Source organism: Ictidomys tridecemlineatus, chromosome 10 (assembly GCF_052094955.1).
Source record: "Ictidomys tridecemlineatus isolate mIctTri1 chromosome 10, mIctTri1.hap1, whole genome shotgun sequence".
NCBI lineage: Eukaryota > Metazoa > Chordata > Mammalia > Rodentia > Sciuridae > Ictidomys > Ictidomys tridecemlineatus.
In genome coordinates this window covers 131643401-131668638 of record NC_135486.1, presented here as the reverse complement: position 1 = coordinate 131668638, position 25238 = coordinate 131643401, and the positions used below count along the sequence as shown (strand labels likewise).

At 45.1% G+C, this 25238-nt stretch overlaps 1 protein-coding gene and 1 long non-coding RNA gene across 10 annotated transcripts in view; one reads left to right on the top strand and one right to left on the bottom strand.

Moving 5' to 3' along the window:
- Iqck (IQ motif containing K) overlaps positions 1–25238 on the top strand; it is a 120738-nt gene that overhangs the window by 65594 nt on the left and 29906 nt on the right. For 4 of the 7 annotated variants that reach the window (XM_040277396.2, XM_013357877.4, XM_040277395.2 and 1 more), the window contains one exon: positions 24224–24335. In XM_040277396.2, coding sequence (XP_040133330.2) covers positions 24224–24305 — 82 coding nt within the window. In that variant the 3' untranslated portion in view covers positions 24306–24335. Of the gene's footprint in view, positions 1–4400; positions 5136–6356; positions 7867–24223; positions 24336–25238 lie in introns of those variants that run through there. The other 3 variants (XM_040277391.2, XM_040277390.2, XM_040277394.2) reach the window with 2 other exon arrangements.
- Positions 9877–12891, bottom strand: LOC144367537 (uncharacterized). Of its 3 annotated transcripts, none has more exons than XR_013427026.1 (4): positions 12716–12891; positions 10546–11281; positions 10261–10413; positions 9877–10046 (listed from the first exon to the last, which is right to left on the bottom strand). It is a non-coding gene; the product is annotated as an uncharacterized LOC144367537 (long non-coding RNA). The 3 variants fall into 3 exon arrangements; XR_013427027.1 differs by having other exon boundaries at positions 10261–10673; positions 11193–11281; positions 12716–12890; XR_013427025.1 differs by having other exon boundaries at positions 10261–11281; positions 12716–12890.

Here is a 25238-nt window from a genome sequence, read left to right as displayed (position 1 = left end):
ACAATGTGTGTGCATGCACTGGAGGACACACAACAGAAGCTTTGCCATCTTTCCACTTTGTAAGTGTGCGGCTCAGCAGCATTCCATACGTTCAAAGTGTGCTACTGCCGTGGCCACCATCCATTTCCAGAACTTTCCTAAACCAATGCTCTGCACCCATTAAATAACACTTAGCCCCATTCCTGCCTGCCTGCTCCCACTCCCAGCCCTGTTCTCCGTCTCCAGGAGCGTGACTACATGCCTCATGAAAGTGGAGTCCCACAGCATTTGCCCTGTTTTTATGGCTTATTTCACTCAGCACAGGGTCCCCAAGGTTTATCTGCATTGTTGAGTGTCAGAACTCCTTGTATCTTAAGGCTGATTCATCTTACCATAAATTCTTTTTTTTTAAATTATTTTTTTAAATATATTTTGATCTTTCTTACTAGTTAGGCATGACAGTAGAATGCATTTTGACTTATTACCCACGTGTCGTATTACACATATGGAGTACGACTTCTCGCTCTCTGGTTGTCCATCATGCAGAATGACACTGGTCCAGCCATCGTCTATGCACACAGGCAAGTGAAGTCTGATTTAGCCGACTCTCTTTCCTAGGCCCATTCCCCCTTGCCATGAATTCTTAAAGTTCAGAAATCTGACATCTTTGCTTGTCTAACACAAAACTAGCCACACGATTATTTAAACATTATTTTTTAACCGACTGCATCAGCAGAAGTGTCCTGTGATAAGAAGAGCTATTTGTAGTGAACTGTTCTTGGGAGCTGTGCCTTTACGATGAGCCTTGTAAGTGGGTCCCTGATGCTTGTTACAGAGCATTAAGTACTTGTGTGGAAGACAATGTTCTCACGTTTCTTCTTTAAAACACTAGCCTAGTGGTTCTGAAGTCAGTGTTTCAATTGGCAAAACTACATATTGCTATTGTCTTTTGAATCTATTTGAGTCTTGTGAATGCAACCAGGGCCTCTGAGAACTCACTGGTGGTGAGTCCCGCTCCACTGTGTCACAGATGCTCTTCCATTTATGAAATTCCGGATGCCTTGGATAAAAACTGATCAAGAAAATTCCCCTGAGTTTTAATAAGGTTCTTGTGGCCATAATGATTGAAATCTCCTAAATGATGCAGGAAGGGGGGACTAGACAAACCCACTGAATATTTATTCTATGTGAATAAGCTCCTGGTGTTTCTTATTTTCCTCATTTGTTGTGCTTTATTCTAACCCATTGGCGACACCTGGTATAGCGACATTAGCAAATCCCTGCTCCCAGGCATCCTGACAACTGAGAATCACTACTGCGGCAGGAGGTGGCTGTCGCAGCCCCTGTAAGGCTGTTCAGAATCACACAGTTTTTTCTTTTGGCACCAGGGATTGAACCCAAAGACCCTTAACCACTGAGCCACATCCCCAGGCCCCTCCCCCCCCTTTTTAAATTTTGAGACAAGGTCTCTCTAGATTGCTTACAGCCTCACTAAATTGCTGAGGCTGGCCATGAACCTACAATCCTCCTGCTTCTGCCTCCCAAGCTGCTGGGATTACAGGTGTTCGCCACCATGCTCAGCCAAAATTACTCAAATTTAAAAAAAATCAAATCAAATCAAGCAATAAAAATAATATAAAATAAAAACCATGAAGATCCTATCTCTTCTTGAGGATGTATGAGTTTGTATCCTTCATATTTGTGCCTTTGTCTACAGTGAGCTGACCTGGGGTAAGTGAGGGACCTCAAGGAGGAAGAGCTTGGTATAAATAAAAGGTCTGAGAGGAAGGGCCTTCCCCGGCTGTAGGGGCCTGAGCCAGCGGAGCACTGGAACCCTGAATCTCGCCGGCCCTAGGCGCTAGTTCATGACCAGGGTCCTAAGTCAAGCCCCTCACCTGGGCCATTCTGGGCCCCTCCCTGGAGATGTTGGGGTGGAGCAGTCTCTGTGCCCTGGGGTCACCTAGACACCAGGCCATCAACGACCACCTCACCACTGGGAAGAGCCTGCTGGAGAAGTGACTGCAGAGGCAAATAGGACCAAGGGACAGGGAAGAAGCACTGGCCCCGTGGGCACTGTTTGAATACCTGGACTCAGCAAAACCAGTGAGTCCTCTTCAGGATGGATTTCTGTTGCTTACAACCCAGAGTCCTGGCCATGCAACTCTCAATTTAAAAAATATGTCTAGACAATTCATTACTAGCACATGAAGAAGGTATTGGCACAAAATTAAAATCTGGGTCCACTCATGCAGAGTGACCATCACAGTCTGTCCCAGAGACAGATTGTGGCCTTCCAGCTGGAGAATTGGCCATGACTGACAAGGGAAAATGGCTTTAAGGGGCGGATGTCACTAAAACACATCTATTTGGAGGGGGGGAATATATATATATATGTTCTATTTGGACACAATACCTTTATTTTTATTTATTTATTTTTTAGAGAGAGAGAGAACTTTTTAATTTTTATTTTTTAGTTTTCGGCAGACACAACATCTTTGTTTGTATGTGGTGCTGAGGATAGAACCCAGGCTGCACACATGCCAGGCGATCGCGCTACCGCTTGAGCCATATCCCCAGCCCACAATACCTTTATTTTATTTATTTTTATGTGGTGCTGAGGATCAAACCCAGAGCTTCACATGTCCTAGGCTAGCCCTCTACCACTGAGCCACAAGCCCAGCCCCAAACACATCTATTAATGTGTGTGCATGCATGCGTGGGCACATGCACATAATACATATTAATTGTGGGAAAAAGTACTGCAGATCATCTATTGGTATTTCTCCTCTAGCATTTTTACTATTCATATAGGACATTTCCCTTTATATTTTTACTAAATTAATTTTGATGGTAAACACTGTTTTGTGTCTGTCTTCTCTCCACAATAATAAATTGGAGATAGCATTCTCTGTTAATATACAAAGATTTACCCCCAGATTTTAATGCTTCTCTGATATACATGCTATTTTTATATAAACACATTGGGAACCAATAACTTATTTAACCACAAGTAATTGGACATTCTAGTTTTCTCTCTTGTATAAACTATTTTATGAAAAATATTCTTATTTTGTGTCTGCACACTCGTCTGATTTTTTTTCCCCCGTACGGTTCATTGCTGGCAGTGGAGCTGATCATGTCAAGAGTAAGCCCCTTTTGCCAGGCATGGTGGCTCACACCTGTGATCCCAGCTACTCAGAGGCTGAGGCAGGAGGGTTGCACATTCAAGCCGGCCTGGGCAACAGAGTGAGAGCCTGTGTCAAAGAAATGAAAAGGGCTGGGAATGTGGCTCAGTGTACAGCACACTTGGGTTCAATCCCCACTGCCAAAGGAAAAAAATTCACTTTTTTTACCTTTTATTGCTAAGTTACCCTCTAGGGAGGCTAATCTAACCTCTAGACCTACCCTCACGCTCATCAGCAGAGTATGCAAGTATACCCAAAGAGAGGGCTCCAATGGCCTGGTGGAGAAGGGAAAGAAGGGGAGATTGAGAGCCTGAAGCACATGATGCTGGAGGATGCAAGAATGAATGTCCGTGGTGTTCAGTTGTGTGGCTTGTACACTGCACATCTGTTTGGGAAGCTACTCGAAACCATATACAGCAGACCTCTGAGAGCTTGAGAAGCTTGGAAATGGGTGAGAGGCTATTTGTTACACTTGTCTGGTTTTAATCCCACTGCCCTTGGCGGCTCCTAACCACAGGTGTATAAACCTCCACTGACAGCCGGCAGCTGGGTGAGACACTGGACATTGTCCTGTGGTACAATCTAGGAGCACTGCTATGCCAGAGTCTGAGAGTTTTCTTCCTGAAATTGTGCAGGATCTTTTAGATTAGGTAAGACATAAACAACTAGCATTCAATAATATTATAATTATAAAATCAACATTGGGCATTTACTCAATGAGAATATTATTTAGATACTAAAAAAAATTAATATAGGGCTTGATCACAAGATGGGAATTACCCATAGTATAACTAAGTAAAAAAAGAATAAACTGTCTTATGTGCAGGTTGTTTATAATTATGTAAAAAAAATGAAAAGCTACATATAGAAATAGGCTGGAAAGAAATACATAAATGTCTCTGTGGTTGTTTAGTGGTAGAAAAAATGTTTTTACCCTCTAGTTTTTCTATTTTTGAATTGTTTGCAAAGAATATATATTGTTTTTACACAGGAATAAAAAAAACCCTTTATTTACATAAAGACTTAGAAACCTGCATTCAACCATAGTAATTTTTTTCACTTTTTCTTCTTTAGTTAAAGCTGTATGTGTATGTGGACTTTGTATGTGTACGTGTGTTTATCTAAATATGAAAAAACCCAGTGTTCAGACCACATTTACTATTTTCTTTTAATCCAGTTGTTAATGTATTCAGTTTATTCTGAAATTTCAAAATCATCTTGTTTTCTACTTCATAGTATTCCTGTTTGGATTTGTAGTTTGGGCCATGCACACACCTATAGCACCAGCCTCACCTCAGAGTCTGCGGCAGGAGAATTTTTTGAACCCAGGAGCCCAAGAGTCCAGGCAACATAGCCAGACCCAGTCTCAAAAACACAAAGACAAAAAAACAAAATCAAAACCAGAAAACGACGACAACAATCAGAAAGAAAGAGAAGTACTTATGCTCCAGTAGTAAATCCAGTTGTGAAGCCGTTTGATTCTTTTGCCTACAAACCTCCTGCTGGGAGTCTTAGAAATGGCAGCCTCATCACCTGGAGAACAGGTGGCTCTCGTGCTCAGGAAAAGCCCTTTGCACCTGGATTGGACTCACTGGAGAAGCACACTGGATCAGTCAGTGGAAGGACAGTCCAGGAGGCAGAGCGTGCTGAGAACCCTAAATAAAAAGGGCTGGGTGTTACCTGTGTTCTGATTTGATTTAACTCTATTCTTCCTGAAAAGCCGCTCCTTTCTGTTTAGAGAAGACCAACCTGCACAGTGAGGGGGGAAGATGGATGGTGCACCCAGCCCAAGAGAAGAACCGTGGGGTAGGAGAAGGCTCAGAGGACACAGAGGAAAGGTTCTGGAGTTCCTCCTGTATTTTTTCTGCAGAAAGCAGAAATTCCAACTTGAAAGCAGAAATTCTGCCCTGAGAGGAAGGAAAGTTTGTTCCAGGCCAGGAGCTGGCTGGGCGAGTGAGCAGGATAATTAAAAAGTTTTTGGTGTGGGGGGGTGTTGTAAGGTCATTCAAGGTCATCTTCATCCCTAGCCTGTACTTTCTTGTTCTTGATGTCAGAGTCACATGGAAAGTCTTGGTTTTTTTTCTTCCATGTGAAACATGCCACATCCACTCATTAATAACCTGGGCTCTTGGAGCAGAGGGGCTTGTTGGAACCTCAGGCTATCTCCAGCCTTGGGCCGGTTATTGGACTTCTGAACCATGACTTCCTGTCTATAAAATGGGTGTCATAAGAGTTCCTGCCTTTGAAGGGTTGAATCAGATGGTTAGTTCACATAAAGGACCTGGCAGAGAGCCAGGCACCTTATAACTCCGCAGTCATTTGCCATCATTATTACCATTCTTGTTGGTGGTGGTTCAGATTTTCTTAATAGGCCATCTGTTATGGCTTGGACTCAAGGTATCCCCCAAAAGCTCATGTGTGAGACAATGCAAGGATGTTCAGAGGTGAAATGATTAGGTAATAAGAGTAGTAGCCCAATCAGTGGATTAATCCACTTGAATGGATTTTGCTAGTTGGGTGGTAACTCTGGCAGGTAGTGTGTGGGTGGAAGAAGTAGGTCGCTGGGGGCGTGCCTTTGAGGTTTGTATTTTGTCCCTGGTGAGTGGAGCTCTGTCTCGGCTTCCTGGCTGGCATGTCCTGAGCCGCTTTCCCTGCCGTGCCTTCGGCCATGAAGTTCTGCCTCACTTCAAACCCAGAGCAATGGAGTCAGCCAACCTCGGACTGAACTTCTGAAACCATGAGCAAAACTAAGCTTTTCCTCTTCTGTGTTGCTCTTGTCAGGTGTTTTGGTCACAGCAATGAAAATCCTACTAACACAGCATCTTTTAAAAAGCCAACCAGCGTCCTCCTCGCAGTTCCTCAGTGACACCAAGCGGGCTCCAGTCTCAGGGCCTTTGCACTTACTGTTTGTCTTGGTACCTTCAACCTATCAGTTTTGGTGCCTTCCTTACCTTGTTAGGGTTCTTCTTGGATGTCTCTCCTGGTCGCCTTTTCTAAAATAGCACGCGCTGGGCACCGTCCATCCTCTTACTCTGATTTATTTCCTTCCTCTCAATTGTCTCCTACCTGATATTGTATCAGACATTCGCTTGTTTGTCTCTGAAGCCCCTTGAACTAGAACAGTGTCTGATACAGAGCAAGTGCTTAGAATTTTTGAAATGAGTGACTGAATTCCTTGAATGGTCTCCCCAGGGAGGGCGCCTGAGAAGGAAGAAGAGCCAGCCTCCCCTCCTGCAGGCACTTGAACCTGGGCTCCCGTGGGGAGCTGCTTGTGCGCCAGGATCCCTGACCTCTGCAGCTGTGCTGGTTAATCCCCCAGAGACTGCACTTGAGAACTGTGTGTTCGCTTCTGTCGTTGGCATTTGAGACCCAGCTCCTCACCGAGCCTTGCAATGTGAAGACCTGAAGTGGCTGTTGGAAATCCTCTCCTCCCAGTAGCATTGCCATGAAAGCCCGGGCACAAACGTTCATCTGAGCATCAGACAGGAAAGACGGAATTGCCTTCCGATGGCTGATATCTGCAGGCAGGTGGGCAGACGCTGCCAGCAAAAGTCAGACATGGTATTGTGCAAAAGGAATGCTAAAAATGGGGTGTGGCATCAAATTACCACCCATGCTGTTGGTATTTCTCTACCTCCCAATAGCTGAGAGGGGCTGTCACACCCTTGTGACCTCCTGAGCTGTCTCTGCCTGGGTATCTCCTGGGCATTCTGTATAGAAGGATGTTTCCTCTCTATGGAGTCCTCTTGCTGTTTGCTGACTTTGGGATCTAACAATGTCATTGCATGTTTCCTACCACATTACCTTCTCAACCAGAGGATTCAAGTCCAAAGAGATCTGTTCCTTAGGCCATCTCAGACATAGTTTTGAAACCTACATATTTGAAATTGGTTTTGAACATTTTATTACACGTACAAAATGTTTCTCAGTTGTTAGGAAGGTCAACATGACTTCCCTGTGTAAGTCTCCAGAACGGGAAGAATAAGATCCCCAAACTTCTCCACATGTAGAAGGCTTAGTTTTAGTCTGAGGATACAGACATCAGGTACTCACATCAGGTGTGAGATGCTCCCTTCTGCCACCCCACTCACAGCCATACCTACCTCCCACTGACACCTGACTGACACCTGACTGTGGGTTCATTCTTTCATGGTCAAACGTGCATCGAGCGTCTTGCCAAGCACAAAACTGAGTGCTGCAGAAACAAAGCTCTTCCATGCCACGAGGATCCCCAAGACAGCTCTAACAATCAAAATGAAAATATTGAGAATATTTAAATATTAAAAATAGCATAATCTAGCCAGAATCCCAAGTTTGAGGCCAGCCTGGGCAATTTGGCAAGACCCTGTCTCAAATTTAAAAAAAAAAAAATGAAAAGGACTGGGGATGTGGGTTAGTGGTAAAGGGCCTCTGGGCTCAATCCCCAGTACCACCCACTCCCCCACCAAAATAGCACCATCTGATATTTTGGTACATTTGCTACATACAGCTCTGCACTAAGCATGCATTACTATTATCTCACATACAGATGAGGAAACTACTTTATTTAAATGTGGCAACACATAAAACAGTGTTCTGTAAACTTTGGATGCACAAATGAATGATTCCAATATGGATGTGATGATATATTGATGTCCTTTCTATTTGAAAATTGCCAGATGTTCTATTTCTCAAATAAATGAGAGAGGCTTTAAAGACCAAAGGACAGGGGGAGTCTTTCTGTCATTTTACGTGCGCCATCAGAAGGTTGCTTGAAAGAGTCATGGGACCCTGGCGATCAGGTGGGGAAGTGGGGTGAACATGTTCCCTCCCAAGTCCACAGTGGTACTGAGAAGTTGGCGTACCTTGCAGACCAGGGTGGTTCAGCAGGACGGGTTAGGTCAGCGCATTTGCCAAAAAGCAAACACAGATGTCACAGAAGAACAAAGCAGGCAGAGGCATGACACCCATGACAGCGTCTCAGAGCCGCTCAACAGCCAGTCCCTGAATCAGAACGAGAGGGGAAAGGGTCCCCACCACTGGCAAATGAGAAACGAGGTGCCACTTTGCTCCCACCTTTTACCACCTCTGAAAATACTGTGAGGAGCACCATGGCAGTTTGGTGTGGAAGGTCATCTTTGTAGGAAGAAGTCTTTATTGATATTCTTAAGGAGAAAGAACAGATGCTGATTGTAAACAAAATTCAAATTCTATAGAGATGGTTCAAGGTGAGCAGACTCATAGGTGCGCACCTATAATGCCAGCTACTCTGGAGCTCAAGGCAGGAGGACTGTAAGTTCAAGGTCAGCCTGGGCAACTTAGAAAGACCATATCTCAAAATTCAGAATAAAAAGAGCTGGGGATGTGGCCCATGTGTATAGTGTCTGCCTATCATGGCAAGACTCTCACACTATCTGTAACAACATTTATCATATTTATATATTTGATATACTCAAATATTTTATAAATACACAATATGACAATATATGTGCAGTAAAATGGGAACATGTTCATCTGCATTCCTGGCCTATCCCAAAACCTCTTTCTCAGATGAAACCACTATTACGAGTTAGGGGTGTGCCTTTTCACATTTTTCCTTTGTGTATATGAGCATTTATATATACTTATTATGTTGCATGTTTGTACATATAAGAGGCATTTCTTTTATAAATCTGTGCCTGCACTGGAGAGCCATCTACCTGTCCCCCAGAGGTAGCATCCCGTGCGCAGTCTGCCCACGTAGATCTGTTCTGGAATATTCGTATTTGAAGGCAAACATACCACCAGGTAGCTGCTAGGTAGGGATTTAGACACACATTTCTCATTCCAAAGCCTCTGGCTCAAAGCACAGGATGCAGGACTGAAGGACCCTCAGAGCCCAGGGTGCAGGACTGAAGGACCTTCTAGGGGCTGCTCCATCTTCATTTCCTCCTAAACTCCCGACCAGTCGTTCTTGAACTGCTTCCCCTCCCTGCTGCCTTCTGTATGCGGATTCCCGGTTTTGCTCAGCGGCTTGGCCACTTGCCTGAGCTTCCTCTTCCTCCCTTCCAGAGAGAGCCCCTCGGCTGCAGCTGCTCCGGACAGGGGCTGGGGGCACGTTTCCTCCCTTTGTATGTGCTCTTTAGCCACCTCTGGGTTTTTCCTGCCTCTCAGGACAGCAGCCCAACCAGGTGAGCCGGAGTCATTGAAAGCAGCACTTCCGCTCACAGGCAGGGCTCGATTGTCATTTCTGGCTGACTTGTGACACTACCTAGGTGAGGACAGATGGCATCTGGCACAGAGACAACAGAAAACAGCTTGACGTGAGTCACATTTTCCTGGTGAATACTACGCTGCCTAGAAATGCTGTCGAAGACAGAAAGTTTGTATTTTGCAATTTTTTTTTCTTTTTGCAATTTTTTGGGGTGATTTGGAGGCCGTGGAGTACAATGGTGAAGGAGCAGCTTTTACAATTAGATCAATTCATCCACTAATATTTACCGACTCGTATTTATCCCTATTAGGTGGCAGGCAGGCCAGCCTACTTCTGGGCGCTGGGAATGCTTTAGGGAATAAAACAAAGGCCTGCCTCACGGAGCTTGCCTTCTTGCCATGTGGATAATAGAGAGGTGTCAAGAAGTGGGTCAATTAGGGTGACCAAGTGGAGCTCTGTGGCATAGCACATACTCAACATGCCAGAGGCCCTGGGTTTGATCCCCAGCACCATCAGAATTAAAAATTAAAAAGTCAGCAATGGGCACAATGATGACATTTAATAAACCATCCCAAATTTTACATATGATCTTCACCTTCCTTGTCTGCAGACCAGTCCAATTTCACCTGCCCTGGGTTGGGCTCTGCCACACGTAGCTCTGGGCTGTGGGGTTCATCCTTCTGAGATCAGCAGGCTATAGGGCCTAGTGTCTGCATGGCAGAGTTTTGGGGGGAATGAGGGCCAGTGTCTCTTTGCAGGGTTCTTTTCTGCCCAGGGGAATCCAAGCCACCCTAAAACTTACAATCTCAGATAATTAATAAGTAACAAAACACAGATACTCAGAAATATATTTACATAATGCAAAGCCCCTGATAGATCTAGTCCCCATGGGTGCTGGACTAGGTGGTTTATTTAAGGGGGTACCTCAAAGGCAGGGATAAGGTTTCCAGGGCGGAGTCTTGCTTGTGATGTTGGCAGTCAGCAGGTTGATTGGCATCTCAGCAAGTCACACCCATCTCAGGTGGGATCTTAGGCACAGCTTGAGGGGGAAGTTCATCTGCATCAGGTGGTCAATCCCTGTGGGGGGTGCCACAGGTAGTTCCCAGGGCCAGACATGCCCTCAGGAGGCTACTGTGAGCAACCCACGGGCAGCGCGACAGCGCGCGACAGCAGAGGTTGAATGCTCTCAGAGAGGTGACCAAAACTCACAAGGCTTCTCAGGTCCTAGACTAGGAGGTAGGCTTTGCCCCTGCCACAGACACACCCCAATGGCCAGAGCAAGTTACATGGCCAAACTCAGTGTCGGGTAGGAATCATACGCCTTGCTGAATAAGTATCTATAGAAAGAAATATCATGAAAGAAAACAAAGCAAATTAAAGGGCTAGAGAATAACGGAGACTACTATTTTAGGTGGTGAGGTTTGGAAGGGCTCTCTGAGAAGGTGTTGGGAAGAGACCTGAATGAAGTTCACTCTAGGCAGAGGGAAAAGCAGGTGCTGGAGGTATTTGAGGACCAGTAAGAGAGTCAGTGTGGTTGATGAAAGTGAGCCGGGGGTGAGGGGGACAGAGGCAAGAAAAGATCAGGGACCAGGTCCTGTGTCTAATGGGCGCCTTCAACAAGATGATGATTTTACTCTAATTTGATGAGAAGTACTAGTAGGGCTTCAAGCAGAGGAGTCACATGATCCAACTGACATTTTTTTCAGGAATCTGTGGTAGTTGGCATCCACAGTGATTCCCCAATAATCTCTACCCGCTAGGATTCACATTCCTGCTGAGTCCCTTCCCACACTGTACCAATAGGAAATGGCAGAAATAATGGTGTGCCACTTCCAAGATTAGGTTATGAAAGATACTGTAGTTTTGCTTGCTCTCTCTCTGTCTCTGGGATCGTTCACTCTGAGGGAAGCCGGAGGTCCTGTCTCGAAGAGCCCCGTGGAGAAATCTGCATGAAAAGAAACAGAGGCCTCCAGCCAAGAGCCATGTGAGCCAGCCCAGTGCATCCTCTGGCCCAGTTCAGCCTCTGGATGACTCTGGGCTCAACTGACAGCCTAACTGGAAGCTCAGGGGGACCCTGAGCAGGAACCACCCAGCTGAGCTGCTCCTGGACTCCTGACCCTCAGCACTGTGGTGCTGTCATTTTAGGTTGTCAGGTTTGGAGGCTGATATTTCTTATGCAGCAATGGAAACCGATACAATAACTGAGGTTGCTGTCAAGAGAGCAGATTGTAGGAGGATGACAGAAGCAGGAAAAGCTAAAGTGTAGCTCAGTGGTAGAGGGCTCACCTAGCAATCCCTTGGGTTCAATCACCATACTGGAAAAAAAAAAGGCAGAAAAACTACTGTGTATTACATGCTTGCTACTCAGACTGCGGTCCACAGGCCACGAGTATCATCCATCATCTGGTGACTGGTTGGAAATGCAGAATCTGAGGACCCCATCCCAGACCTTCTGAATCAAGATCTGCTTCTTTTTTTTTTTTTTTTAATATTTATTTTTTAGTTCTTGGAGGACACAACATCTTTGTTGGTATGTGGTGCTGAGGATCGAACCCGGGCTGCATGCATGCCAGGCGAGCGCGCTACCGCTTGAGCCACATCCCCAGCCCCAAGATCTGCTTCTTAACAAGACCCTTGGGAGAGTCTTGACTTTCTAAAGTTTGAGGACTTTACAACACTATAGTTTTTTACAACACCATAGTTGACTGTCTGGGTAACAGAGGTGCCAGGATGCAGATTTGAATCCCGGTTTGCCAACCCTATGACCTTGGACAAATTACTTCATTTTCCTAAGCCTCAGTTTCCTTTCCTATAAAGTGGGAATGACCATGGCACTGCCCTCTTAGGAGGGTAGAAATGAAAGGGGGCGTGTCAGTCCTCAGCACAGTGCCAGGCACATGGCTGAGGCCTCCTAACTGCTGGCTTTTTATTAACTTGCTCTGACCCCTGTATTTGCTTCTCTAAGACTATATTCTGATCATTTCCTGATGGTCTCAATTAAATGTTGTTTTCATTCCCAGTCCAAGAAAATCCTGTTTTTGTTTTTGTTTTTTTTTTCAAAAACGTCCTTGAGCTCACAAAACCTTTGTCTGTTGCCCAGCATGATTCCAGCCATACCCCAGAACGAAGGCGCCCGGTTTCCATGGTCAGCGTCTAGGCCCAGTTCTCAAGGCAATTTCAGAGCTGCCCAGCAGGCTGAACTAGGCCAGAGCACTATAAATAAAGATTCAGAGTGCTCTGAGCCCCACTTCCCAGGCCCGGCCCTCCCCTTCCCTTCCCCCATCTGCTCCTATTCAATACACTCCGGGTTACAGCTGTGAGTCCAGAAAATGCTTTGCCAACTTGCCAGGCTCTCAGCACTGCCCCCCCCCACACACACCTTATTTGCCTAGTCACAGCGTATCCCAAGGATGTGATGAAAGTTGACAGATCAGACTCCAGGTTTATCTGCGGTCGCACAGGGTCCTCCACGGTGGGTTGGCGCTGGGGATTGGCTTGAGAAGCCTGAGCGCTAGCCTGCCCCCCTCACCATGTGACCTTGTATTAGCATTGAACTTCACGGAGCTTCATCTTCCTTATCTATAAAATGTGACTGATAATAATAATGAATTCTGGTCCCTAGGTTATTGTGAGGAACAATGAGACAGCTACCAATGAGCAGGACTAGCCGATCATTTGCAAGGCCCAGTGTAAAATGAAAAGGCAGGGCTCCTTGTTCAAAGTTATTAAGAATTTCTAGAGGGTGACAGCAGAGCGTAAAATAAGTGTGGGGCCTTTCTACACGCAGGGCCCGTGTGACTGCCCAGGGCAGTGCCCAGGGAGCCAGACCTGCCTGTGAGGCCCCCAGAACCCTCCTGGCTCTGGTACCAGCCACATTCCCAACTTTCCTACAGTCCTTTTGTAGGAAGGACTAAACAGTGTCCCTTCAAGGCTAAGGTCATAGGTGCACAGCACAGCTGCACTTGAGTCCCCTCTGCTGAGTAACAGGTCACCCTAATACTCGGTGACTTAAACCCACAGCAGTTGATCATTTTTCATGATTCTGTTTGGGCTGGCTGCTTCCTCTGCTGATCTCACCTGGACTCACTTGTGGCCAAGTTCAGCTAGTGACCAGGCCCAGCCGGAAGGTCCTAGCTGGCCTTCCACACGTGTCTGGCAGTGGCTCTGGAGGTGGCTGGAGCACTGTGGTTGTCTTCCATGTGGCCTCCCGTTCTCCAGTGGATCAGACCAGCTTCCTTAAATGTAGGGAGGCCAAAGCTGCTGTTTTCCAAGCCTTGTCGAGGCCTAGATTCTGGAACCTTCGTAACAGCGCTTCCACTTTCTGTTAGTCAAAGCAAGTCACAGGATCTGCCTGGTCTCGGAAGAAGGGAGAGAGAGTCCCCTATTTAGTGAGCAGAGTGGCAATTTTATAAAGGGGCGAGGATCCAGAGAGATGTGATTCACCAGGGACATGGCACAGTGGTTCTCAATCTTCAGCCTGCATCAGGATTATCTGAAGGGTCCGTTGACGCACAGATTGCAGAGCTGTGACCCCAGGGTATCTGTGTCAGTAGGTCTGGGTGAAACCTGAGAACTGACATTCCAAAGAAGTTCTCAGGTGATGCTGCTAATCTGGGGACCACACTTGGAGACGCCCCCACACCCATCACTCAAGTTGAGTGTCCAGCTTCCCAATGGTGGCTGTCAACCCTGACTCTACCTTAGAAGTACCTGGGCAACTATGACAACCCTGAAACCATCAATCAAATCAGAGGCTGTGCTGGTAAAACATGGGCATCAGTAGGTTCTGCTTTGCTTTCAGTACTGCGAATTGAACCCAAGGTGCTCTACCACTGAGCTACATTGCCTGTTCTTTTTGTTTTTTTTTAATTTTGAGACAGGATCTCAGTTGTACTATCTGGTCTTGTTCTTACAACTCTCCTGCCTCGGCCTCCTGGGCAGTTGGAATTAGAGGCACCACCCTTCTGGACCAAGCATCAGTGGTTTCTCTAAAGCTCCCCCATGTGATTCCTATATGCAGAGTTGAGAACTACCTTTTTCAGAATTAGATTACTTAAACTGAGTGCAGTGGCACACACCTGTAATCCCAGCTACTCAGAAGGCTGAGGCAGGAGGATCTCAAGTTCAAGGCCAGCCAAGGTGACTCAGAGAAACCCTGTCTCAAAATGAAAAATAAAAAGGTAGGGGATGCAGCTCAGTGGTGGAGCACTCCCAGGTTTGATCCCTAGTGCTGGGTTGGGGGCGGGGAACTACTTGGGCTCAAGTTCTGGGCTATAAATGCAACTATAGGAAAATTATTTTGCTTCCCTTTGGCTCAGTTACCTCATTGAAAATGGGGATGGCAGTGATGCCTACATCACAGATTTGAGGATTAGAGTTAATACGTAAGAGCCAGGCATGTGGCATGCACCAGACCCCATCTCAAAAAGGACTGGGGATGTAGCTCACTGGTAGAACACACCTGGGTTCAATTCCCAGTTTAAGAAAAGTTAATATGTAAGGACTGGGGGTGTAGCTCAATGACAGAGCGCCTTGCCTAGCGTACAAAAGGCTCTAGGTTTGATCCCCAGCACTGTGGGGTGGGGGGAAAAACAAATGTTTTCTCAAGAGTTAATATGCATAAACTCCTAAAATAATGCTGGCGCTACTTTGTAGTGAAAATACCACACACGTCACCTCTGAGTCTTGATGTTAAGGAAGAGATCAAAGCCTTGTGCGAAAACTCTAGTCTTTGGCATCGCAAACTTTTTACAGTTTAACCCCATCAATCATTGGAAAGTCCATCAAATATCTTAAATGCTTTAGCAGCTTATTCATTCTCTGATTATTTGGGCAAACAAGTCTCAGGAAGAGTGGGTTGAACTTTATCTGAACTGTCATCACTGAGCTGTTGGGGGAAATTCCGCTTCTCCGTAGTTCGGAATGTGATAGGGCCTTGTTATTAAGGGGGACTTTAAAACAAAATAGGTGTGGCTTCCTGGGAGACGTCTTTTTAGGTCCAGCATTGCAAAGCTGACCCCACCGGAGAGCAGCTGCTGAGTGAGTCACAGTCATGCCTTCCTGACTGAGCCGTCCTTCTTGGCTCCGATGTCAGGGCTTCGGGTCATCACCATGGCATTCATGTAAGAACTGAAAGCAGCACAGATGTTATAGTCACTTGAAAGCCCAGTCTTGGCCTTCTGATCCATGTGAGCAGGGTTTCCCAAACTTTTCAGATCATTGGAATCACCTGGGCTTCTTGCTGAACATACTCAAGCCTTGGGTCTGCCTCACAGGTACTGAATCAGAACCTATAGGCCCAGGGCCCTAGGGACCCCAGTGTCATCAGGTAAGTTTAGAACATAGTCTTAAATTAATGACACGTAGGGCATGGAGAGGGGAGAGGCAGTAAGGAAGCTGGGGGCGATGGTTCTAATGCCTACTCAAGGATAGGGCCAGGGGTGGGTGAGTCAATCATAGCCACTGGACCAAATCCCCCTCACTGCCCATTTTTTATAAATAAAGCTTTATTGGAACACAGCCCTTGCCCATGTTTTAACATATTGTCAATGGCTGATTTTATGTTATAATGGCAGAATGGAGTTGATATGACAAACTGGATAGCCCCACGAAGCCAAAAATATTTACTATTTGAAACTTGACAAAAGTTTACTGACCCCCAGATAAGAGACAAGAACTGGAGTTGGAACAAAGACTCTCAAAAGTTCTGAGCTCATAATTTAAAAATAATAAACCAACAAGGAAGAGGGAAGTCAGCAAATACAACCAACTAGAAAGTTCAGGCCCCTAAGAGTAGCAATTTGAATCTATGAAATAAGCGTACTTAAGATGATTATAGAGATTTACCAAAAGAAAAAAATAAAATAAACCTTGCCTAAGGAACAAGACAGTAAGAGAGAAGGAGGGGGATTCAGATTTTATAAAGAAGTAAGTGCAACCTTCAGAAATGAAGATAATCCATAAGTTTGCTAAAGCAGAGCATCTCAAGTGTGTGTGAGCATCAGAGACACCGGGAAAGTTAAAACTCAGATTCCAGGACCTACTCTCTGGTAAATGGTGACTTAATGGGGTTTGGAGGAGCCATGAATTGGTATTTCTAGTAAGTTCCCACCAGAGGTTAGCCATGGACCATATTTTGGGTATGAGTTAACTAAGAGATAGACACAGCTGCAGGAGGAATTAGGAAACTGGCAGGCAGATCTTGGAGAGAGAATGAAGCAGAAGCTAGAGATGGGAACGGTGGAAAGAGTGAAGAGACCAGGCCAGAAGGAGAAGGTCCAGCATGAGTCTAGTGGGAATCCCATAGGGAGACGACGGGATGAATGGTGGAGAAACCATATTCCCAGAGATACTGAGTGAGAATATTCCAGAGGCGAAGAAACACGAATCCCGAATTAGCTAAATAAAAAAACAAAGGCACGCCAATATGCTTCTTGGTCAAACTGTGGAATGCCAAAAGCAAAGAAGAAACCTTAAAGATGTCCTGCAGGCAAAGTTACCTACAAAGTCAAGGAAGAGCACAGACTTCTAATCAGCAGCTGTATTCCAGAAAACAGCGCAGTGTCAACTCTTCTAATCCAGAGGGAAAATAACATTCAACCTAGAATTATGTACCCCCGAAGTTGTCACTCAAGGACAAGGGTTATAAGTCATTCTCAGACTTGTCTCTCTCTGAAAGATCCTCCTAAATGTTATTCTTGAATTAGAAGGAAATCGAACCCATACGGAAGGAGTGGGATGAAGAAACGATGGTGTCTGAGGAAGCCCATAGACCTAAACAGGCATGAGCCAATGGGAGATAAATAAGGGGAAACTTAGACACTAGGCAACAAAAATGGGAAAGCTGAGAACTGGAAGATGAGGTTACGGCCTTCTGAAGTCTTCATATCATTTAGGAGCCTGGACCGATTCAAGTGTTTTACTTTATTACATTATAGCAACATATTAAAGAAAGAAAATAGAATATAAATCAGTAGAATACAGGAAATATAAGGCACTAGAAAGAAACATAAAACTACAATAAATAAAAACACAGTAAAGTGAGAGAGAGAAATATATACTAACCATAATAAATATAAACAGTAGAATAAGCCCATCCATATATATTTTTTTGGAACTGGGAATTGAACCTAGGGGGTACTTTAATACTGAGCTACATTCCCCACCCCCAGTCCTTTTTATTTATTTATTATTTTTTTTAAAGAGAGAGAGAGACAGAGAGAGAGAGGAGAGAATTTTTTAAATGTTTATTTCTTTTTAATTATTGGCGGGCACAACATCTTTGTTTGTATGTGGTGCTGAGGATCGAACCCGGGCCGCACGCATGCCAGGTGAGCGCGCTACCGCTTGAGCCACATCCCCAGCCCCTTTTTATTTATTTTTTATTTTGAGACAGGTGCCTCACTAAGTTGCTGAGTGCCTCACTAAATTGGTTAGGCTGGCCTCAAATTTGGGATTCTCCTGGGATTACAGGTGCCACTGTGTCCTGCTTCATCTCTGATTTTTAGATACACACACACACACACACACACACACACACACACACACACTCACATACATATCACTTAATGACCCACAATGGTTGAAGTAAAGACATGGGAAAAGATGCATAGCACAAATATTAAAGAAAGGTTATTTATTATTATTGGTATCAGATAAAATAAACTTTGAGGCAAAATATTTTATCAGAGGTAAGAGGGTTCTTAATGATAAAGGAGTCACAGTTATTTTCTACTCAGTCAGGTTTTTAAAATGCCATTCACACCCCACCTGATTGAATTTACTCCTAATATGCTGATACCCACTGTTTGAAAGATGCTGCTCTAGAATACTCCTCTAACCCTCTCTGAAAGTCCTGAGCAGCTCTAACAAGCACACTGTCATCCTGCAGACGAATATCAGCAACACCTGCACAATACCAGCAACTAAATGATAGCACAGGTCTTTCAAATTAGTTCCTTGAGACAATAAGAAATGCTAATAACTGCCAGGACGGAAAGACAAAACAAAAACAAACAAACAAAACAAAGCAACAACTTTATTTTGTTTTGCCAAAAGTCTGAGAAGAACTCATGAATCTTCCTTACAAAGAAAAAAAAACTGATTTCATGCATTTTGAGTTCCCGATAATTCATTAGGTAATTGAAAGAGATTTTGCAAACGCGTATGTCCTCCGTGTTGGAATCTGCTTTTCTAGGGCATAGAATCCATCAGCATAATGATTAGCACGCCAGGCCATGGCTAAGATGGAATAACTTTCCAGGTGGCCTCTCCTGCCAGGTGGCTGGCGGATGCTTGCGAGCATCACTGCAGGAGTTGTCCAGTGTGTAACTGGACAGCATCTTTCCAGCAGCAGTAAAACAGTGTTTTCCTCTGGGGCAATTAGAAAAAGCCCCAGGGAATCATCCAGAAAGGGTTGCTGGTTTTGTCTATTTTGCCAAGAAGCAGGGAAAACAACTTCCCTAAGAGACATTCAGAAGTAGAGATCTGTGCCGGATAATTTCCAAGTCTTTGCAAACACCTCTCTTTCTTCCCAGCCTGCAGCTATCCTATGGAGCCCCCAGACTCCTGGACCAGCTGGCTAATGCCCAATGCTATAAAACTATAAAAATCATTTATGTGTTCAGTGCTTATAACCCGTGGGAGGAGAGCTTGCTTTCAATTTTATAACTCGTGGGCTCTGCCGCCACTTGGCAGCCACTACAGCAGTTGTAGGGATCAACCGTGGCACAGAATCCAGCTTATTCCCAATACTTTATTAATTGATTTAAGAAGTCACTAAAACACTTGAGAACTTACTGTGTGTCACACGCTTGGTTTGTAGCACTCTAGATGTATTAGCTTGTTTTCACCCCAACACAACTTTAAGTCAATATTTTTGTTATCCCCATTTGACGGTTGAGGAAATCAAGGCTCAGAGAGTTTCAGTGACTTGCTCAAGGTTCCTCAGTTTGTAATCTGCAGAGCTGAGATTCATCCTCAGAGTGTCTGATTTGGAGTTGACTTTTAATCCAATATGGTACCTAGGGTGCCTTTCATCAGAGTCATATATAATAAAAGGAATTTGATGGTTTCATGGGCATTTTTAAAAATTTTTACACCTGCCTAAAGAAATTTTTATTTGTTTTTGTCTTACTCCAACGTCCAGTGCCTGATAATGTGAATTATACTGCATGTGCTTATTCTGAAAGAGCAAGTGGACAGCAAACAGTAATTTTAAAATGTGAATGTAGGTAACTGGGTATGGCAGCACCCACCTATAATCCCAGCTACTTGGGAGGTAGAGTCAGGAGGGTCACAAGTTCAAGGCCAGACTGGGCAACTTAGAAGACCCAGTCTCAAAACAAAAAATTAAAAGGGCTGGGGACAAAGCTCAGTAGTATAGAGCGCCTGGGTTCAATCCCTAGCACTACTACTAAAAAAAAAGGAGTATAGAGTACTGGATTCCATCCCCAGTACCACAAAAATAAATAAATAAACAAAGTGTATAGAAAGCCACTGGTAGGGGAGCCTTTGTTTGGTAACGACCTTGCTTATGTATTAAACATCTCACTGCGCTCTGTGGTATTTGCTGATTGGACAACAACTGCCCTTTAAATTGATTCCCTAATCATGGTAATAATGACTGGGATTAGGCTAGTTCAATGGGCCCATGCTTTCCCCAGGGCTCACAAAAGGCTTCTCTGCAGATCCAGGCTTTCCTGGCAACGAGGCATTGACTAGCGGGGCTGCTGTGTTCTCCACGGGTAAACAGCAGCCCTTGGTGCAAAATGAAGGAAGTCAAGGAACAGAGGGAGGCGTCTCTGGCCAAACAGGAAAGTTAACACCAAACTGGGCAGCAGAGGCCTGTGAACAGCCTCCCGTTTCCTGATGATGCGGAAATGGGTGTTTTTGTTTGAGAATGTTTAGGTAATTGAGAATCCAATGACTAGAGGAAAATAGGTGATTAAACAAAAATTTGGACACAAAGGTTCGTAGAAGCTCTGTTTACGATACCCTAAAGGTGACAACTCAAATGTCCATGAAGAGATAAAAGGACAAGAATAATGTGGTATAACTGTACAGTGGAATCTTAGGAATGGAGTACTGATACACGCTACCATGTAAGCCTTAAGACACTGTGTAACTAAAAAAATACAGACACAAAAGGCCTCAGAGAGTGTATACCTTTATTTATATGAAATATCCAGAATCAGCAAATGCCTAAGACTCTGGGAAATAAGGCAGATTGGTAGGTGGCAGGGGGAGGTGCGGGAGGATGTGGAGTGACTGCTTGTCAGGTACGGAGTTTCCTTTCGAATTGATGCAAGTGTTTTGAAACTAGATGAGCATGTCAGCTTTTTGTCTCTGTGACCCAAATACGAGACCAACTTAGAGGAGGTAAAGTTTGTTTTGAGCTCACAGTTTCAGAGGTTGCTGTTCATGGTCGGCTGACTCCATCCCTTTGGGCCTAAGGTAGAGCAAAGCCTCACGGCGCAAGGTGAGTAGTGGAGGACAGCTGCTTACCTCATGGTGTTGTTAGGAAGCAGATAGCAAAAGGAGGAGCTGTCGGGACAAGATAGAACCCCCAAAGGCCACACCCCCCATGACCACCTCCTCCAGCCATGCCCCACCTGCCTACAGTTACCACCCAAGTACAGTGGTCCACAACTTATGAATCCATCAAGTGGATTAACCCACTGATTGGGTGTTGTGGTTTGGATGTGAGTCATCCTCCCCAGTGTCCTTTGTTTCTGCAGAATGCTCAGAGGTGAAATGACTGAATTGTGAGAATTGTGAGAGGCAGGTACCATGTGGCTGGAGGAGGTGGGTCACTGGGATGTGCCCTGAAGGGTCCTTCTTTCTGTGGTCCCTCCTTCTCCCTCTGTCTCTCTGCTTCCTGACCCCGGCACGAGGGGCACTGCTTTTCTCTGCCATGCCCTTATGTCATGATGTTCCTCCTTACCTTGGGCCCAGAGCTATGGACTGAGATCCCGAAACCATGAGCCCCAAATAAACCTTCCTTCCTCCGAGGTGTTCTTGTCAGGTATTTTGGTCCCAGTGACACAGATGCTAACTAAACCCTCAGGTTACAGTCCTCATAATCTAATCGTTTTACTTCTGAACATTCTAGTACTGACAGAGGACCTCTTGGGGGACACCTCGTGTCCAGACCATAACACTGAGCACGGATGGTTGCATGACATTGCGAATGTCCTTAACGCCCCAGAGCTGTATACTTTAAAAGATGAAAATGGTATATATTACGTAATATGTATTTGATCACTTTTTAAAAAGGAAAACCATGAGGTTACTTGTTGCTCTTGGACACAAGGACAATAAATCTCCCCCAAATACAATTATCAAGAGAAGAAGAAGAGGTGGACCTTTGTTGATAGGGTAAACCAGGAAAGAACGGTGGTTTGGGGGCTGCGAGGGGGGGCTGGTGGTGAAACCTGACTCAATGAGCCCTTTGGGGCATGGGGAGGTGACTGTGTGGGTGACTTTAAAAAGGTGGAACCTGAGAGCCTTGGCTTGGGCTCCCTTAAAGAACTGCAGTGACTGGAGTAGGCAGCCCAGTGACCTGGGTGGGTCACTGACCCAGTGGTGGCCTGTAAAAGCAGAGACTGGCTTGGAGCATCATGAGATCAGTAGTGAGGGAGCAGCTTCCCAGTTAGACAGGCCTGTGCTGCCCAGCGTCACCTCTCTTGGCTCCCATTACTCCTGCCCTGCAGACACTGTGTCCTGAGCTATGTGAGGTTCCCATTTCTGCTTCTGTTCCTCTTGTTCCCTCCCAGCAGCTGAGATACTAGTTCCTGACTGTCAGAGCCAAGGTTCAAGGGCAGAAGAGCCAGCAGACCACCCCCTTGGGCACCTGGGAACCCTGGGAAGACAGGAGAGGGCCACAGTGATCTAGTGGCATGTGACTTCCCCAGTTTGCCTACTAATTTCAGCCCAGGCTAATGTTCCCCTGAACATGACGCTACCACCTCATTTTAAGTGAGCAGAGCTGATTTACTAAGGGAGCCCCCAGCGCGGCTGTCTTTAATAGTTGACCCAGAGCTGAGCGGGTGATGGTTACCATGGCAACTTCTTTGAAAAAGTGGTCTTTCCTTTTCCAGAATGTTCCCCGACATTCTTTTGCTACTATAACTTATCTTTAAAAAAAAAAAAAAGTCGGCACACATCCACGTGTGCAGAGCCACCAACGTCTGGTCTTGGGGTCCACTTGTAAGGAGCACCGTCTCTGGCAAGTGGAGAGGTTCAGGGGTGATTGGAACAGGGGTGGGCCTCCGTGGCTCTTCCAAACCCTCTACTGCTTTTGACCTTGTCCTTTATCTTAGTCAACCAGGACTGCTTTGTGCCTACACACCTCTGTGCAGGCTGGCCTCTGTCCCGAACACCAGTCCACTCCACCCCTTCTCCCCAAGACTAACTCCAGTTCCTTCTTCAAAACTCACCTCAGGAGTCACCTCCTGCCTGCCCACTCCAGGCCGGTTAGATTCCAACCCTGTTCCCTTAGACTTACTGATATCTTCCTTTCCTTTTTTTTTCCCCATTGGTTCTTCTTAGTTTCCCATTTTCCCTGGTATCTTTCTCCTGCCACTCCTTGTGGATGTTGCTCCTGTGCCCTGCTAGGCTCCTGATTCTCAAAGGCTAGTCTGCCAAAGTGTGGATCCCAACTCCATTCCCCACTCTAAGCATTGGCAACCCAGTTCTCTCATTTATAAAAATAGGAATCGTCATTCCTGCCTCATCGGGTTATTTAATGATTTAAATTTGTAAAATAATTTTTCTTCTTAGTATAGGGATTGAACTCAGAGCTGCTACATTACCCAGCTATGTCCCCAGTCCTTTTTATTTTTTTATTTTGAGACCAGGTATCACTAAGTTGCTGAGACTGGCCTTGAACTTGTGATCCTCCTGCTTCAGCCTCATGAGTCACTGGGATCACAGGCATTTGCCACCATGCCTAGCTAAAATTTGTAAAAATATATAATCCTAGGACATAGGAGGTAATAGAGTAAAGCAAATATAATATTTACTACAGTTGCTATTAATCATCGTCTCCTTCTCAGGCCTAGTAGATACTCAGTCACCTGGTATAAAGTGGATGGAGCTGGGGTTAATCTACTTACAGAGATCAATCTAGAACTGTGCTATCCAGTACAGTAGGCCCCAGCTTTATGAGGCTACGAAGCACTTGTCCAGACAGATTCACTGTAGGTGCAAAAATGAACCATATGCTGAATATTTAGCATGGAAAACAGAAAGTGAAATATCTCAATTTTATATTGATTACATCAATATAAATTGAATGGCTGAAATGAATGGCAAACTTTTGGATATTTTAGGTTAAATAAAACATATTCTTAAAAATAATCTCATTTTTTTTAAATGAGACAGGAAATTTAAACATGTTGACTACATTGTATTTCTAGGGGATAACATAGATCTAGAATGCGCCCAACCTACCGTTACTATAACAAATATTCATAAAACCTCATTTATGTTCAAACACGTGAGCTTTGGGAATGTAGATAATGCACTTAGAACAATGACTCCTTGAGAATCAAAAGTGTGTCCAGTCAGGCACTGCAGCACACACCTGTAATCCCAGCAACTCAAGAGCCCGAGGAAGGAGGATTGCAAGTTCGAGGCCAGCGCGGGCAACTTATGGAGACCCTGTCTCAAAACAAAACAAAACAACAAAAAGAAGGGCTGGGGATGTGGCTCCGTGGTAGAGGACCCTGGTCCAACCCCAGTGCTGGGGATAGGGCAGGAATGTACCCTTATGTAAAAAAATATCTCTAATTGATGAATAAAGGCTTTTCTACACAGAGTTAATAAACTAATAATGCATAGAAGTACACAGAAAAGGGACTGAAGCTTTCTGGGGCTTTTCCAGGTTCGCTGTGATCCTGAGATTCAAGAACTGCGTACCTGGCAGAAGAAGCTACGGGAGGACAAGTACATTCGCCATCGAGTGAGAATATTCTGGATGAAACAGGAGCGCAAAGGTCAGTAGCTTGGCTCGCTGTCCTTAGTGTATTCGGGAAAAGCCTGATCCTTCTTCCCAGCTCAAGAAGGAAGCCCCTGAGGCGTTATGAGGACCTCGTGTCTACACAGAACTCAGTTTGTACAGGGCCACGGGACTAGGTCTTAAGATTCTGCCCTGGAATGACAGAGGTGAGATTATTTACATGGTCATTTTCTTCCTTCAGGGGTGACCTTGGTGTCACCTTGTATTTTCAGGTTTTTAGTTTTTAAGCTACAAGACATAAACAACCAAAAAACAAAACAAGATGAAACAAAACAAAACAAAACAAAAAAACAAAAGAAACCATTATTTTAGAAACAGCATATCTGCAACCATTCATTCTTTTAAATTTTTGATTGTGTGCCTGAACTAAAGTGGTGTTTTGGACCTGTCTTCTCCCTTTCTGTGATGGTGAGTCTTAAGTGTCAACTTGACTGAGCCGTGGGATGTTCAGATAGCTGGTAAAATTATTTCTGGGTACATCTGTGAGGATGCTTCTAGAATTGGGATTTGAGTTGGTGAGCTGAACAGAGCAGATGGCTTCATTTCCCAATGTGGGGGGCGTTTTAGTCAGCTTTGGCTGTTGTGGCCAAAGACCCGACAAGAACAGTTTTAAGGAGGAAAAGATTATGTGGAGGCTCACGGTTTCAGAGGTCTCAGTCCATAGACAGCCGCCTCCATTCCTCGGGAATCAAGGTGAGGCAGAATATCATGGAGGAAGGTTGTGGTGGAAGAAAGCAGCTCAGGACATGACCATCAATGAGGGGGGGGGGCGGGGAGAGAGAGAGAGAGAGAGAGAGAGAGAGAGAGAGGGAGAGAGAAAGAGCCCAGAATCCACTGTCCAGGGACAACTTATGTGCCCATAAAGCACACCCCCATTGAC